This window comes from Culex pipiens, chromosome 1, assembly GCF_016801865.2.
Source record: "Culex pipiens pallens isolate TS chromosome 1, TS_CPP_V2, whole genome shotgun sequence".
Classification (NCBI taxonomy): domain Eukaryota; kingdom Metazoa; phylum Arthropoda; class Insecta; order Diptera; family Culicidae; genus Culex; species Culex pipiens.
This window is the reverse complement of record NC_068937.1, coordinates 65077150-65096123: the sequence shown is the minus strand read 5'-3', so window position 1 is coordinate 65096123 and position 18974 is coordinate 65077150. Positions and strand designations below refer to the sequence as shown.

The 18974-nt window shown below is 36.1% G+C and overlaps 2 protein-coding genes across 3 annotated transcripts in view; one reads left to right on the top strand and one right to left on the bottom strand.

Annotated features, from left to right (window-relative positions):
* LOC128093590 (uncharacterized) overlaps positions 1 to 18974 on the bottom strand; it is a 435512-nt gene that overhangs the window by 319127 nt on the left and 97411 nt on the right. The gene's annotated exons all lie outside the window — the stretch shown is intronic.
* LOC128093612 (uncharacterized) overlaps positions 1 to 18974 on the top strand; it is an 81910-nt gene that overhangs the window by 22613 nt on the left and 40323 nt on the right. Inside the window, exons 4-5 of one of the 2 annotated variants that reach the window (XM_052711077.1) lie at positions 1774 to 2059; positions 2114 to 2338. In XM_052711077.1, coding sequence (XP_052567037.1) covers positions 1774 to 2059; positions 2114 to 2338 — 511 coding nt within the window. Of the gene's footprint in view, positions 1 to 1773; positions 2339 to 18974 lie in introns of both variants that reach the window. The other variant, XM_052711075.1, reaches the window with a different exon arrangement.

The following is an 18974-nucleotide window of genomic DNA, read 5'->3' as shown; positions in this document are numbered from 1 at the left end:
GCGATAAAAAAGATTGTTTACATCGTTAGAAAAAAGTGTTCCGAATTTGTAGATTTCAAGGGTCGAAGTTTTTCTTCAAAAACTTGATATAAAACGATAAAATTTGCAGTTGTTCGATACACCATTCGAAAGATCGCAAAAACAGCTGTCAAATGAAGGTAAAAGCGAATCATTTTGTTCAATTATCGATTTTCTATGATTTTTTGAATATTGGTCGATCTGTAAACTGTTCCGAATATGAGGAATGACTGTATACAAATATTTAAAAAAAATTAAGATTGTCATTATGTTTAGTCTTCCAGCAGATTGTTTGCTATAGTTTTTTAATTTCAGGCTTATTTAATGAAAATAAATTTTACTAGAAAATCACATCACATTATATTGTTTTATTAAAATACAATTGAAAAACAGTCTATATGAAACTTATATCTTCTTACTGTGTATTACGCTTTCTAAAGCAACCAAATTATTACAGAAAAAAAATATCTGGAAACATCACAACTTGTTATGATACTTTTATGTTTTTGTATGATATTTTTCGCCCCATATTTTTCCAGGAAAAAAATGAACTGGTCGGGATAATTTTATGTTTATGGATGATATTTTTCCGCACCATAGCATGATAATTTGAAGTTTCCAACACGAACTTAAGTTGATAATTTTTTGATATGCGTAGAGTAAATTATGTTCGCGTTTATGTTTGATTAACTCTTAACTGGAAGTTAACAGGTACTTGACACGTTTGTGTTTTTGCGAACATGACAAGTTTAAAACAAAAAACTGCATTTCGAGACTATTTTATTCAGAGCAGCAAAACGCTGCTTCCAAATTGCCTGTTCCATAATTGTGGGATGTTGTTGTGCCTCCCACAATTGTGGAACACCTGAATTTAACTGATATTTTCACAAAAAAAGTTAGCAGACCATTCATAAAACATTACTAAGCATGAGTTTTACTGGTTTCCGAATGTGAAGTCATTATTTTTATAAAAATATGTACCCCTGGAGCGATAAAAAAGATTGTTTACATCGTTAGAAAAAAGTGTTCCGAATTTGTAGATTTCAAGGGTCGAAGTTTTTCTTCAAAAACTTGATATAAAACGATAAAATTTGCAGTTGTTCGATACAGCATTCGAAAGTTCGCAAAAACAGCTGTCAAATGAAGGTAAAAGCGAATCATTTTGTTCAATTATCGATTTTCTATGATTTTTTGAATATTGGTCGATCTGTAAACTGTTCATTTTTTTCCTGGAAAAATATGGGGCGAAAAATATCATACAAAAACATAAAAGTATCATAACAAGTTGTGATGTTTCCAGATATTTTTTTTTTCTGTAATAATTTGGTTGCTTTAGAAAGCGTAATACACAGTAAGAAGATATAAGTTTCATATAGACTGTTTTTCAATTGTAATAACAGACTAATAATATGTTTAGTTATTCTTAGAACAAATCATTGTTATTCTTTATTGTTATTTTAACAACTAATCCGATCATCCCAATAACAGTTGGAGTTATTTTTCCATAACAAAAAATGTTCTACTCAAGTTGTTTTGGCTTTCAACCAATATCAGACCAATAACAAATTTTGTTATGATAACATAAACTGTTATTAAACTCTTATGCAAAAATGGATTTTGCAAGAATATTCCATAACATGTTTTGTTATTTGAACATTATTTGTTATTGAAATGGCATGAATTTAATTGTTACTGTCTGCCCGGGCTTTGAAAAAAAAATCGATATTTAAATATATTTTTCTCCGCTATTTCCAGGCTAATTCCCCAACCCAATTAGTTGAATATATGAGTGATTCTGCTGTCGCGGTAGCAGCAGCCTATTCCAATCTTAATCCAATTTATACCACGCCATCTTACGTATCCTCAGATAGTTTGTATATAACCCCACCAGCATCTGCAAATTTTTATACCGTATCAGACAACATTTTTCATCAATATCGCTTACAAAGTTATTATTCCGAGTATCCGTCAACACCTACTTCTTATATCACGTCAAATAACTTCATTGCGTACGATACATTTGGAGTTAACAAAGATAATGGTAACGTTAATTGTTCTAGCATCAAAAACACTAAACAGGGTTTACCCTCAACAGAAACATCAACAATTTTAAAACCATCTTTGCCTACTACTAACAAAATAAAACAGAATTTATCGGGAGATACAGTTATGACTAACTGTGATGCAGGAAACAACATGAGCAAAGATCAATCTTCGAATGAAGATTATGACGATAGTAATATAGAAAATACAAAACTCAAAGAAGAAGACATTCCTGAACAACAAACAGAACCTAGGCGACAAACTGTACTTATGTGGGGTATGTAAATTCTTTCATCACTTTCTTTGATTTGTTCTTCTGAGATGTACCCGAGCAGACGGAAATAACATTTTTTGATATTTGAAAATACCAGGCCAATAACATATTTTGTTATTTATAACCAGATTTGTTATTCACCGTTATGATTTTCTTGTTATTGGATTGTTATTGTAATAACAGACTAGACATTTTAAGTTATTCTTTGAACAAATCTTTTTAATATTTTTTTGTCATTTTAACAACTAATACGATCATCCCAATAACATTTGAAGATATTCTTCAATAACAGAAAATGTTATACCCAAGTTATTTAGGCTTGCAAACTAGAGATCCTAAATAGGGAGACTGGTCGAAGTGAGTCCCGGGCAGAAACCCGGCCCGGGCAGAAAGTTGCATCTTGGAAAAATCTACCCATGTTCGTAAAAACACGAACAAGTCAAGTTCACCCCAGGGTATGGTTAAGAGATAACCGAACATGGCCACGAACATAAATTGTTCGAGGCGTATCTGCGAAAAATCTTGTTGAGTTTATTTGACCAACAATGCCACATCAAGTTGAGTTTATAGTAGCAAACAACTGAAATCTTCCAAAAATCATATAAAGTTCATAAAGTAGATTTTGATCCCAAAAATAATTTTATTGGTTTTCAATGCACCATGCCACAATTCAGACACCCCCCCCCCCCCCTTCTTCCTCTTCACAAATATGAGTAATATTGCAGGAATATACGCACTTACATCAAAACAAGATTTTTCAAAGTTGAAAAATTATTTTACCTTAAAAACTCATTAAAAAATTGTGGAGAAAGCGTTGAATTGCCAAAATGTCACAATAATTTTCCAAATCACGAAAAATCCAAAGTCTCTATTTCCATTTTTTTTAATTAAAAATAAAAGTTTATGAAAATATTCCTAAAATTGCATAAGTCCAAAAATCCACAAAAAAAAATTCAAAAAGCCTGGTAATGTTTCTTATCAAAATAATTTTTCAAAATGTTGAAAAATATTCAACTGGCTGAGAGCAAAAATTTCGCAAAGTCCTGAAAGTCTAATAAATTCTACCAAAAATCTTGTCGTGATACGGATCCCGTAAATTTTCTAAGTGCCGGAACGATTTTTGTAGGGGATATATCAATAATTATTAAAAACCGACTTTCGAATTTCAAAATTCCAATGAATCATTGGGGTCGTTACCCTGTTCGCAGCAACATCGCCTGTGTTGATGCTCCGCGAATTTTTTTCGATTTACGGTGAAAGTGCGTTGTATTAATCGCGAGTTCTTCCCCGCACGATGGGCAGGAACACCCGCGGCCGTGGCAGCTCGAGTGCACCTCGAGGACGTGGCCGGGCCAGTTCCTGCAGCAGCATCGGAAAGATCTCCTCGTCTGGCTCCAAACGGTCAACAAACCTGCTGAAGCTGCCATCCAACTACGTACCTGCGCGTAGCCCCATACGTACGCGTGGACTAGCGGCACTTGCCAACCCGGATCAACCCGGAACCAGTGGATTGTCCACCAACAAGCCGGGAACTTCCTCGACGGCGGTTCCAACCTCAAACGGTTTCGCTGCGTTGTCTGATGACAACAAAGGAGACGACGACGACGACGTCAGTGGTGGCGATGGTGTTACTACTACACCGTCGCACGCTAAGGGCACCTCCACCGCGGGGGAGCAAAAGGGTAAAAAATCGAACAAAAAAATGCCTGCATGCACGCTGCCCAAGAAAGCATCGCTGGGAAAGGACAACCAAGCCGAACAGAACAAGCGGAACGTGAAGTGTGCTAACTGTGACGGTAACCACACTGCCAATTACCGCGGGTGCACCGCTAGGAAGACCTACCTCGAGACGCTGGAGAAGAGGAAAAAGCCAGCACCACATTCCTCAAGGACTTCGCCAGGTCAACCCTCAACCGAACCCCGTCAAACGAATCCTCCTGGATTCGGGCGTACTTACGCCAGCGTGGCGGCTACCGCAAACGGTCCAACCCCGGACAGCAACAGTGATGGTGATTTATTCACCCTCACCGAATTCCTCTCCCTTGCGAGGGACATGTTTACGCGACTCAACACTTGAGCAGTTCTCTACGGAATCGGTCTTTTTTCTTTAATTTTAATTTTTGTATTTTTTAATCCAGCTGAAACTTTTTTGGTGCCTTTGGTATGCCCAAAGAAGCCATTTTGCATCATTAGTTTGTCCATATAATTTTCCATACAAATTTGGCAGCTGTCCATACAAAAATGATATGTGAAAATTCAAAAATCTGTATCTTTTGAAGGAATTTTTCGATCGATTTGGTGTCTTCGGCAAAGTTGTAGGTATGGATATGGACTACACTGAAAAAAAATGATACACGGTAAAAAAAAATTTGGTGATTTTTAATTTAACTTTTTGTCACTAAAACTTGATTTGCAAAAAAACACTATTTTTAATTTTTTTTATTTTTTGATATGTTTTAGAGGACATAAAATGCAAACTTTTCAGAAATTTCCAGAATGGGCAAAAAATCTTTGACCGAGTTATGATTTTTTGAATCAATACAATTTTTTTCAAAAAATCGAAATATTAGTCGCAAAAATTTTTCAACTTCATTTTTCGATGTAAAATCGAATTTGCAATCAAAAAGTACTTTAGTGATTTTTTGATAAAGTGCACCATTTTCAAGTTATAACCAATTTTAGGTAACTTTTTTGAAAATAGTCGCAGTTTTTCATTTTTTAAAATTAGTGCCCATGTTTGCCCATCTTTGAAAAAAATATTTTTGAAAAGCTGAGAAAATTCTCTGTATTTTGCTTTATTGAACTTTGTCGATACGACCCATAGTTGCTGAGATATTGCCATGCAAAGGTTAAAAAACAGGAAAATTGATGTTTTCTAAGTCTCACCCAAATAACCCACCATTTTCTAATGTCGATATCTCAGCAACTATAGGTCCGATTTACAATGTTAAAACATAAAACATTCGTGAAATTTTCCGATCTTTTCGAAAAAAATATTTTCAAAAATTTAAAATCAAGACTAACATTTTAAATGGGCGTAATATTGAATGTTTAGCCCGTTTGAAATGTTAGTCTTGATTTTGAATTTTTGAAAATATTTTTTTCGAAAAGATCGGAAAATTTCACGACTGTTTCATGTTTTAACATTGTAAATCGGACCTATAGTTGCTGAGATATCGACATTAGAAAATGGTGGGTTATTTGGGTGAGACTTAGAAAACATCAATTTTCCTGTTTTTTAACCTTTGCATGGCAATATCTCAGCAACTATGGGTCGTATCGACAAAGTTCAATAAAGCAAAATATAGAGAATTTTCTCAGCTTTTCAAAAATATTTTTTTCAAAGATGGGCAAACATGGGCACTAATTTTAAAAAATGAAAAACTGCGACTATTTTCAAAAAGTTACCTAAAATTGGTTATAACTTGAAAACGGTGCACTTTATCAAAAAATCACTAAAGTACTTTTTGATTGCAAATTCGATTTTACATCGAAAAATGAAGTTGAAAAATTTTTGCGACCAATATTTCGATTTTTTGAAAAAATCTGTATTGATTCAAAAAATCATAACTCGGTCAAAGATTTTTTGCCCATTCTGGAAATTTCTGAAAAGTTAGCATTTTATGTCCTCTAAAACATATCAAAAAATAAAAAAAAATAAAAATAGTGTTTTTTTGCAAATCAAGTTTTAGTGACAAAAAGTTAAATAAAAAAATCACCAAATTTTTTTTTACCGTGTATCATTTTTTTTCAGTGTAGTCCATATCCATACCTACAACTTTGCCGAAGACACCAAATCGATCAAAAAATTCCTTCAAAAGATACAGATTTTTGAATTTTCACATATCATTTTTGTATGGACAGCTGCCAAATTTGTATGGAAAATTATATGGACAAACTAATGATGCGAAATGGCTTCTTTGGGCATACCGAAGGCATCAAAAAAGTTTCAGCCGGATTAAAAAATACAGAAAAAATCGAATGACCGAAATCTCAGAGAATTGCTCACTTGCCGAAACAAGCTGGAGCAGTTCTTCGCGCTGCAAGAGCTGATGGGGAAGTACCTATGCCCTGCATAGGTGCAAGCTCACACACTGTGGAACAGTCTTCGCCTTCAGTAACAAACTGATTTTTTTTTCTGTGATATATATTTAAGCTTTCCTATCCTCCTTCTCTTTCTATAGTAATAGTAGCAGTTATTTTAGAAAGTTTTTTCTGCTCTCGCTTAACCGACTGAAACTGAATTTATTTCATCCAATTGATTATATTTGAATTTATTTGTAGTTGTAAGGATCTCCAAACTCTGCATTCTGTTATTAGTTAAGCAAATTGTATTCTGATTAGTACAAATAAACATGAATTGAATTGAAAAAAAAAATCAATGAAGACGTTTTGTTGGGGACATTATTTTAGGAACAAACTGATGTTTTTTGTAAAAATCGGACGAAAATTTCCTGTAATTTCGACGAATTTTCCGAAATTTTGATTCAAAGCAAAAATAAACATCAAAATATTTTATCATGTTTCCAAATTCCCAAAAATTTTCTAAGTCCCAAATTTTTTTTTTCGGTTTCCTCATCTCGAAAAAATTCTAAGTGTTGAAAATATTTTACTGGCCGAAAGCCATAATTTTGCTAAGTCCAAAAAATCAAATAAATTCTACCAAAAATCTATTCGTGATATGGATCCCGTAAATTTTCTAAGTGCCGGAACGATTTTTGTAGGGGGTATATCGATAATAATTAAAAACCAACTTTCGAATTTCAAAATTTCAATGAAGACGTTTTGTTAGGGACATTATTTTAGGAACAAACTGATGTTTTTGTAAAAATCGGACAAAAATTTCCTGTAATTTCGACGATTTTTCCGAAATTTTGGTTCAAAGCAAAAATAAACATCAAAATAATTTATCATGATTCCTAACTCCCGAAAATTTTCTAAGTCCCAAAAAAATGCTTTTTCTGTAAAAAGTAAAGAATTAAAAAATAAACGCAAAAATTTCAAAGTCCAGCATAAATAAAATCAAACTTTAAAATATCAGCTCATGAAAATTATTCTAAGTGTCGGAAATTGAAAATTATGTCAGTGACTGCTAATTTTTCTAAGTCCAGCATAAATTTGAAATAAAGTCAAAATAATCATTTCATAATGTTCGGGTAAAATTTTGGAAAAAATAAAATAAACTGTAGATAATGCAGTAGGGGGAAAGTGAGTTGGTGGCGATAACTTCGAACTATCTTGGCTTGTTTATTCGCATCTTGCTGTAAACTCCTCGAGTTATGACGACTTTTGAAACCGACTGCGTATCATGGAAAGTATATTCCATGATCATTCTGCATTATCTATAGTCGATATTGAGCTGTTAGTGGTAGAGTTTTTAGACATAGCAAAAATTTCGAAAATTTTATTTTTTCCAAAATTTTACCCAAACATCATGAAATGATTATTTTGACTTTTTTTCAAATTTTGCTGGACTTAGCAAAATTTGCAGTCACTGACAAAATTTTCAATTTCCGACACTTAGAATAATTTTCATAAGCTCTCAACATGAGCTGATATTTTAAAGTTTAATTTTATTTATGCTTATTTTGAAATTTTTGCGTATATTTTCGAATTCTTCACTTTTTACATAAAAATCATTTTTTTGGGGAATTTGGAAACATGATAAATTATTTTGATGTTTATTTTTGCTTTGAATCAAAATTTCGGAAAAATCGTCGAAATTACAGGAAATTTTCGTCCGATTTTTACAAAAACATCAGTTTGTTCCTAAAATAATGTCCCTAACAAAACGTCTTCATTGAAATTTTGAAGTTCGAAAGTCGGTTTTTAATAATAATTGATATACCCCCTACAAAAATCGTTCCGACACTTACAAAATTTACGGGATCCGTATCACGACAAGATTTTTGGTAGAATTTATTAGATTTTCAGGACTTTGCGAAATTTTGGCCTCAGCCAGTTGAATATTTTTCAACATTTTGAAAAATTATTTTGATAAAAAACATTACTAGACTTTTTGATGTTTTACTGTGGTTTTTTGGGCTTATTGAATTTTAGGATTATTTCAATTAAATTTTTATTATTAATTGAAAAAAGGGAATATAGAGACTTGAGATTTTTCGTGATTTGGAAAATTATTGTGACATTTTGGCAATACAACGTTTTTCCACATTTTTTTTGTGAGTTTTTAAAGTACAACAATTTTTCAACTTTGAACATCAAGAGCAAATATTCCTGAAATATTACTCATATTTGTGAAGAGGGAGGGGCTGGATTGTGGCGGGGTGCATTAAAAACCAATAAAATTATTTTTGGGATCAGAATCTATTTTAGCATTAGCATTAGCATTAGCATATGGAGGACGCCCCACCACCGGAAGGCTCCACAACGCTTATCCCACTGTTTGGTATGGTTGTATTAGACCCTCATCCGGAACAATAATCCAACACGGGAGATACCATGTCTTCATCTTTTGATGAGTGTGTAATACTACCCAGGGCATAAGGGGGTCCAGGCCGGGTCCAAGCTATCCTCAGGAATGGGAAGGATCGTTAGTAAACACCTATCTAAAGTGCGCAAGGACCCCTACGTCACCTTAGTGGTATAGCTGTTTGTAGGGAGGTTTTGGACTCAATGTTAGTACACGGAGAGACCGGCCGGGGCAAATCTAAGAAAATCTTGGTTAATTTAACTAAAAGTATGGGTTAATTTTTTACACAGCTTTTTTTCAACAATCGATTGTTGATTTTGTTAACCAGAAATTGCTGACCACCAGTAACTAAAATTAACTAAAAAATAGTTGGAATTGCCATTTTTGTTGGTTAAATGGCCGAAAAAAATTCTAGCAGTCGACTGCTAGAATATTTTTTTCAGAAAATTAACTAAAAATTTCTTGTTTTCAGCTGAAATATTGTGGAATATTCTGTTAAAAACTGGCTGGGACATATTTTTCAACTATTTTTCAACAATTTTTTCGTTGTATCAACCGAAATATTTTTGCATGCAGCAAATTATTAGTGGTTTATAGCAAAACATTTCTTAATTAGACATAATTTATGTAAGTGTTGATATATATTTTTTTTAATTATCTAACGATACAGGCTGGGCCGAATTTCTAGCTATATTTTAACTAATGTCTTACTTGAATACAGAAAAATATGTGTACATGTAGTCAATAACTAGCAGTTGTTAGCAATATTTTTTATTGAATTTGCAGTAAATTTTGTAATATTGCCTCACAAATTAATGCTGAGTGTTTTTATATTCGCATTTATTCTGCCTAAAAATTTAACGTTTTGTACTAATTTGTTTTTTTTTGCATGAAGTTGTTAAATTACTGTTGAAAAGCTTTTTTATAACTGTTGTTATAAAACATGTAAAGTTTGATTAATGTTTTAAAAAATTACGTTGCATTAAACTAAAAAATAATAAAATGTTGTATTACGAAATTTGTTAAACATATTTAAAAAAGATGTTTAATTTCTCGTGAAGCCTTTAAAAATAGAAAACGAGCAAAATTTTCACAAAGTTTTAAGCTTATATTTTTATTATGTTGTTTAAAATTAAGTGTTTTATTCACTTACCATCACTGTGAAATCATCCGATAAGTCATCATCATCTACAACGGTCTCAGGAGTAGTTATTTATCTTGTGCTGGGACACAGAATTTTCACCAAAGTGAACCTTTTGCTGCAAATAGACATGTGAAATTTATTAGTAATTTAATACAAAATTCTTAATTTCGGCTATAAACTGAAAAAAGGAACGTAAATAAATGTAATTATATTGAGGAAAGAAGAAATATCAATAATGCTACTTACCAAGCTTGCATTAATTCAACACTTAATTTTGGCAACAAACTTTCATTGCATTTGATTCAATTTATTCAACGTACTCCGATTCCTGAAAAAAATATTTAGAGTTTTACTTACCAGTTTATTGAGCAGACGTATTGCAACAAAACTTTCAAGATAATAATTATCTTCTTTTATATATTTTATATATTTCTATTTTTTTATATTTTACTTCATCTCTATTTTTTATGTTGTCATGTGTACGCATTTCTATGTATTTTATAACTGATGATTCTGAAAAAAGAATGGTTCATTAAGATTTTATCCGTCGTAAGCATGAAGCTTTTTAATGATCCAGTTTTCTAATAAGAATCACATTAGATAAATTATTGTGCACAAATTAACCCAATAACCCATACTTACTTGGATTAACCAACATTTTGTTAAATTTGCCCGGGCTGCTCTATTCGTGAAGAGCTGGCCCGCATCTCCCTTCTACTGCCCTCTCTTTCCTTCAAACATTCTTATAACGTGTTCAACTCACGCGCATCAGAGGTTCGTATGGCGAAGGTCGTCCTCTTGCTTTTCATAGTTTATCACCTACAAAGAAATCATCCACAAACCTACTCACCAATTCCACCTCCCCAGTTGCAACACTTTGATTTGCCACTTCAACATCAGCTAAATAGTGTAATTTTCACCTTTCACATCCTCTCACTTCATAATTAACAACACAAACTCAACAAATCGACTGCTCTCGTTCGAATCCTGACTTCAAATGACAGACGTAAACAAACCTAAGTTTATCTTTTAAATATTCAACCAAATGTAAATTATATTCAACCAACAATTTTTTTGATTTTCCTAAAACCAAAGCTAACAGTCGAGCACGTTCATTCGAGTTCGGGAAATCTGTTAGCTTTTTGCCTTTAGCATTTTCAACAAACAGGTTATTAAATTATTACTTAATTTTGGTTAATTTAACTGAAAATTGGCAGTGACAAGTACGTTTTTGTTAAAATTAACGAAAGTAAAATCAACAATTTTAATTGTTAAAATTTCTGGGCACGGTCTCTCCGTGTAGGAGAGGTAGAACCCTAGGATACACCTCGAAAGGCATTGCGGGTTGGTTGTAACAGTATTCCTAATTCCAGTCTAGGCTCACCAAGTCGCCATGGCCTAGTGGTTAGCATTTTTGCTTACCAATCCAAAGGACGGGGGTTCGAACTTGGCAGAACTTAATTTGATCAAATCTGTAATTTTTGCGATCAAAAACATCGTTCCAACTTTTTTTTCGCGTGTAAAAAAAATTCGCCAAAAATTCCGCGGAGGCAGTCGTTTTGAAAAAAGGTGGAACGATGTTTTCGGTCGCAGAAATTACAGATTTGATCAAATTAAGTTCTGCAAAGTTCTAGGATCATCTAGACATTCTAACAAATCACTGGAAAAAAAGAATCATCTTGATTAGTTGAGTTATGCCCGAGAACCAGCGAGTTGAAGTTACCGTTCCAACTTTTTTGGGAGGCTTGGGCGTCCGTGTAAGTTGGACATGCGTTGGGCGTTCCAGTGTTAATGCACCCGCCACAATTCAGACCCCCCCCCCCTTCCTCTTCACAAATATGAGTAATATTTCAGGAATATTCGCTCACATCGAAACAAGATTTTTCAATGGAGCGGCCGTGGCTGACTGGTTACGGTGTTCGCTTTGTAAGCGAATGGTCCTGGGTTCGATTCCCATCTGCTCCCAACGAGAAAGTATAGGAAATATAAATCTTGAAACTCTGAACATGAACGAAAAATCAAACTCGCCCGAGTCGGGGTTCGATCCCCCGTCCTTTGGATTGGTAAGCAAAAATGCTAACTACTAGGCCATCACGGCTTGGTGAGCGATGCCTGGAATTAGGAATACTGTTACTATCAAACTATATACGCGCTGGGTCCTTGTCCATTTGACAAGGGTTCGGAAGTTCTAAATAACGTTTGAACCCGATTGGTGCAAACGTTCTTCAGGGCGGGGCTTGTCGATTAAGCTGAAGTACCTCGCGCTCGGCTCACCGAAGCTCGGCAGAGCTAACACCTTCCAAATGCCTATGCGAGTTATTTGTATGTATAGAATGTAGATCTAAAAATACATGGAAACAACTCAATTTGTAAGAAGCGACCGCGTGGTCCCGTTTGGTTGGTTACACACATACATCGAAACAAGATTTTTCAATGTTGAAAAATTATTATACTTAAAAAAATCATTTAAAAATTGTGGAGAAAACGTTGAATTGCCAAAATGTCACAATAATTTTCCAAATCACGAAAAATCCAAAGTCTTCTTTATTCCCTTTTTTCAATTAAAAATAAAATTTTATGGAAATATTCCTAAAATTCAATAAGTCCAAAAAATACAGTAAAACTTCAAAAAGTCTGGTAATGTTTCTTATCAAAATAATTTTTCAAAATGTTAAAAAATATTCAACTGGCAAAAATGTTAAAAAATATTCACAAAGTCCTGAAAATCTAATAAATTCTACCAGAAATCTTGTCGTGATACGGATCCCATAAATTCGTGCAGGAACGATTTTTGTAGGGGGTATATCAATAATTATTAAAAACCGACTTTCGAATTTCAAAATTTCAATGAAGACGTTTTGTTAGGGACATTATTTTAGGAACAAACTGATGTTTTTGTAAAAATCGGATGAAAATTTCTTGTAATTTTGACGATTTTTCCGAAATTTTGGTTCAAAGCAAAAATGTACATCAAAATAATTTACAAAACTCCCAAAAATTTTCTAAGTCCCAATTTTTTTTCGGTTTCCTCATCTCGAAAAATTTCTAGGTGTTGAAAATATTTTACTAGCCGAAAGCCAAAATTTTGCTAAGTCCAAAAAATCAAATAAATTTTATCAATAATCTTGTCGTGATACGGATCCCGTGGATTTTCTAAGTGTTGTAGGTGGTATATCAATAATTATTAAAAACCGACGTTCGAATTTTAAAATTTCAATAAAGACGTTTTGTTAGGGACATTATTTTAGGAACAAACTGATGTTTTTGTTAAAATCGGACGAAAATTTCCTGTAATTTCGACGATTTTTCAGAAATTTTGGTTCAAAGCAAAAATAAACTTCAAAATTTATTTAAAATCATTTTGAAATTTTAATTGAATTTATTTAAAAAATAATTACAGGACTTAAAAAAATTCTGCAAAAAATCTGGATTTATTTCAAATAAGAATCTGATTTTAAAATTGAAATTTTTCTTACTAAAATATTCGACTCCATTTTAACAACATTTAAAACAGGTTTCGGTTGGCCACTTGGCCACATTTCTAATTCTGATTTAAAGTATATTTTGATTTTTTGCAGAAATTTATTTAGTCCAATAATTAATTTTTTGAATAAATATAATTAAAATGTCAAAATAATTTTAAATGAATTCTAATATTTTTAACAGGAATCTCATAAATCCAGTGACTTTTTTTAAAATAAATTTAATTAAAATGTCAAGTGTCAACTAGTTTCCTGATCCGGATTATTTAGAACAAGTTCCCATTGGACATTTGGCCACACTTCAGATTCTGATTTTGAATAAATTCAGATTTTTTTCAGGAATCTGTTAAGTCCAGTAACTATTTTTAAAATTAAATTTAATTAAAATTTCGAAATGATTTTAAATAAATTCAGATTTTTCGAAGAATCTTATAAACATAGTTACGTTTTTTTAAATAAATTTGATTAATTTGTCAAAATAATTTTAAGTAAATTCAGAATTTTTCCGGGACTCTTATAAATCCAATAACTATGTTTTTAAATAAATTTAACAAAAATGTCAAAATAATTTTATATAAATTCTGATTTTTTAACAGAAATCTTATAAATCCAATAATTATTTTAAAATAAATTAAATTAAAATGTCAAGTGTCAACTGGTTTCATGATCCGGATTATTTAGAACAGGTTCCAATTGGCCATTTGGCCACATTTCTGATTCTGATTTTAAATAAATTCAGTTTTTTTCCAGGAATCTGTTATGTCCAGTTAGAATCTATGACATTTCCCCGAAACCCACATTCCCGAAAAGACATTTCCCCGAATGCCACATCTCCGAAAAGACACTTTCCCGAAATGTCATTCACCCGAAAATCATTTCCCCGAACAATCCATTTCCCCGAATAGCCACATCCCCGAATGGCGACTTCCCCTAAAAACCATTTTCCCGAATGACCATATCCCCGAACGGCCATTTCCCCGAACGCCACTTCCCCGAACCCGGTCAGGCGGGTATGCCCATTGCCCAGAACCGCGCGCGCGGTTCTGGCCAACGAGCATACCCGCCTGACCGGGTTCGGGGAAGTAGCGACCAATAAGATATCATGCACAATTAAACGTTCAAAAAATTCCGAGTTTTTTTCGAGCATTTTATTCCAGCTTCACTTAAATTTTGAATATTTTCCAAGTTTGCGGAGTTAAAGAATTCGAACTCCGGATTTTAAGATTTAGTTTCTTCAACTGCCTTTCAAAAAGAACTGACTCCAGCGAATCCAACAAAAACTCCGACTATGACAAATGATGTAGAGAATGAGTACATCTTGAGCAGAGTACATATTTATAATGCACAAATCTAAATGGCAGCGTCCCGCTTAATATAGTTGCCTACTTTTCACATTTCGTCGCTGTCGTGCTCGCTTGACGTACGACGATTATGAGCCAAATTTAATTAAGAACGCCATTTTGTGCAGCTCACAATGCCTCACTTTTTGACCTTTACAGATCCCTAAAATTCTATTTTAATCCTGAGATACACAGCAAAAAATCCGATGCTAAAATCGCATGCAAAAGCATGCACATCACCTTCGTCAAAAAGACACTAAATATTACACACTGCATGTAAAATTTTTGTAAACACAAAAAAAAAGTAGCAACCGATGGGAATCAAACCCAGCACCAACAGTAAGGACTAGCGCCTTAGCCCGCTCGGCCATCAGACCGATGAAAAAGGGAAAGGATAAACGCACATATGAGCTTGACATTTGGGTCAAATGGGTTTCCTATAGTGATGGGCTACATATTTCAGGGTGTAATATTACAAAGAATTTCATAAAATAATGCAAATCTTTTCTTACACCCAGGCCTTTTACACGCATCTGGATTACTACTTTATTTGCTGTGTATTCAATCAAAACCGAAAAATGTTGTCTCGTGCTAACTTGACAAACCCGGAAAATTGATGTAAGTGCGACAATTGGTCAAAGGGATTCCAGGTCAGAATGCGTTTGACACAAGTAAGATCTCGACTACCGTAAACATTTGTAAGGGATGTGGCGGTATCAGCCGTCGTCGTAAACCCTGCCACTGCTGGACGACGATCATCGAAGATGACCATCGTCACTACTTTGTCCATTCGCTGGACAATACCTTTTTGTTCTGCGCTTCTCACATTCTTGTGTGCACACACACTTTCTGTGTACACCACCACGAATTGTAACCAAACTTGTAGAATTAGTTTTAATTATACTCTGGACTCCATCAAGCACACAACGCGTTTTATTTCGTCCGCCAAATTGGTGACCCCGACAGTTTTTTTCGGTCCAAGTTTTGGTTTCGCGCACGGAGGATGACGATAACCGAGGAAGAGCAGGCCGCCGGCGGCCAGGTAGAGACGGTTACCGTTCCGCGACTCAACCCTCCAAGCATGGCCGACTCGAACATCGAATCGTACTTCATGTCGCTAGATTTCTGGTTCGCGGCATCCGGAATTACGGCTCAACATGATAACCGGAAGTTCAACATTGTCATGGCACAGGTCCCCCCGAACAAGCTGACCGAATTGCGTGGTATCCTCGAAACGGTGCCGAAGGTGGGCAAGTACACCTACATCAAGGCGAAGCTGATCGAGTACTTCGCCGACAGCCAACAGCGACGCCTACAACGTGTGCTCTCCGACATGCCGTTGGGAGATATGAAGCCCAGTCTTCTGTTCAATGAGATGAAACGGGTTGCCGGAACCTCGCTGAGTGATGCTGTCCTGCTGGATCTGTGGGGATCGAGATTACCACCACACGCACAAGCGGCAGTCATCGCTTCAACAGGAGACGCAGCGAACAAGTGTGCCATCGCGGACGCCATTGTGGACTCGATGGGTTTGCGAAACATTTCCGCCATCGCGTCCAATTCTCCACGTGTTGCGCCGGGTTCTACGGATGCGCCAGCTGTAAGCAGTATTGCGGCAATGCAGGGTGAGATTGCAGAGTTGTCCCGAAAGCTGGAACAGGTCCTGCGCTTCCGAAATCTCCGAGGCGAATCGCGGTCCCGTAGCCGTTCTAGGCGCAGCTACGGACCGCGCGAGCGTGACTCGGCCGACGGACCGTGTTGGTACCACCGCACGTATGGGAACGATGCGGAACGATGTCGAAAGCCCTGCACCTTCGGGCAATCATCGTCGCCGCGCCTCCTAGACTAGGCACCAACCTAACGATACCAAGGTGGCTCGACACACCCAGTCACCTGTAGCACGATTCCCGACGCCTGACAGCCGCTTCGACCACATCAACATCGACATCGTAGGACCATTTCCTTCCAGCGATGGTCAGCGGTATTGCCTCACAGTGATCGATCGCTTTTCTCGGTGGCCAGAAGCGATTCCTATTCCTGACATGACGGCATCCACGGTCGCACAGGCCCTGGTCGCGGGGTGGATTGCTCGGTTTGGTGTACCTTCGTTCATCACAACAGATCAGGGACGCCAGTTTGAGTCGACGCTGTTCGCTGAGCTAGGTCGTATTCTTGGCATCACCCATCTTCGCACCACTCCGTACCACCCTCAAGCGAACGGAATCATCGAGAGGTGGCACAGAACGCTGAAAGCAGCCATCCTCTGCCACGATACGGAGCGCTGGACTGAACACCTGCCGATGATCTTGCTCGGACTGCGCTCAACCTACAAAGAGGATATCAAGGCTTCACCTGCGGAGATGGTTTTTGGCACAACACTAAAAATCCCTTCCGAGTTCTTCGTGAGGAACGGAAAGATAGCCACCAATACCGATTTTGCCAACAGTCTGCGTAAAGCTATGCAGAACATGCGACCCACCGAAACTGCTTGGCACGATCAACGGAAGGTGTTTGTCCACCCGGACCTCAGCACGTGTGAGCAAGTGTTTGTGCGAAATGATGCCATCCGGCCGTCCTTGTCACCACCTTACAGTGGTCCTCACCGTGTCATCAGCCGCAGCGAGAAGCACTACAAGGTCATCGTGAATGGGAGAGCGGTAAACATTTCGATCGACCGTTTGAAGCCAGCGTACACGACCGACGCACCGACGCAGCAGGACTCCAGTACAACAAACAGTACCAGCGCATCGACTAGGACAACTCGCTCGGGACGACGAGTGGTCATTCCACTTCGGTATCGTTAGGTTGGTGCCTAGTCTAGGAGGGGAGTACTGTGGCGGTATCAGCCGTCGTCGTAAACCCTGCTACTGCTGGACGACGATCATCGAAGATGACCATCGTCACTACTTTGTCCATTCGCTGGACAATACCTTTTTGTTCTGCGCTTCTCACATTCTTGTGTGTACACACACTTTCTGTGTACACCACCACGAATTGTAACCAAACTTGTAGAATTAGTTTTAATTATACTCTGGACTCCATCAAGCACACAACGCGTTTTATTTCGTCCGCCAAAGGGACTATCCACAAACCACGTGGACACTTTTTTTGGAAATTCCCCCCCCCCCTCGTGGACAATTGTCCATACAAAAAAAAACTTTTGTAAGGGACAATCGCCATACGCCCCCCCCCCCCCCCCCAAAGTTTCCACGTGGTTTATGGATGGTCAAACAGTCCAAAATCCTTACCACGTGGATAACGTTTTGAAAATTTTGCCTTTGTTGATAATTGCCCATACAAAAAAATCTCTTTAATGGAACGTGGATGATCTCAATACCCCGCTCTCTTTAAAAGTCCGCGTGGTTTATGAATGGCCTTGTACGATTATTTGTTTTTTTTTTTTTAATATTTGAAAACACACGTAGGAGAATTTAATATTAAGGTCATACTTTTGTAAAAATATTCATAAAAAACCAATTTAGTTTATATCTAGCTTGATATATTCGGGAAAATTGAATTTGCGGGTAACCATTCGGGTATATGTAAATTCGGGAAAACGACAGTTCGGTAAAATGGCCGTTCAGGTAAATGACATTCGGGGATATGGAATTTTTGGGAAAATGATTTTCGGGGATGTGGAATTTTCGGGAAAATGATTTTCGGGGACGTGGAATTTTCGGGAAAATGATTTTCGGGGAAGTGGCACTTTCGGGGAAATGATTTTCGGGGATGTGGAATTTTCGGGGAAATGATTTTCGGGGATATGGGATTCGGGAAAGTGGCATTCGGGGATAAGGGATAAAACCGTCCAGTTACTATTTTTTAAAATAAATTTAATTAAAATTTCAAAATAATTTTAAATGAAATCTGTTTTTTTAACAGGAATCTTATTATTCCAGTATTTTTTTTAAATAAATTTAATTAAAATGTCAAGTGTCCACTGGTTTCCTGATCCGGATTTTTTAGAACAGGTTCCCATTGGCCATTTGGCCACATTTCTGATGCTGATTTTAAATAAATTCAGATTTTTTTCCAGAAATCTTTAAGTCCAGTAACTATGTTAAAAAGCAAGCAAAAAAAAGCAAAGCAATCCACTTTAAAGACCCCCGGGTCTTTTATGATCTCTGTTGCAAGTTTCTATTCATTTCTAGGCGTCCGAAGGTTATGTGTGGTGAGTCACTCAAAACCTCTTTTACGCTAATGGACCGACGTTTTACTTCCCCATCCGATAGAAGGCGTG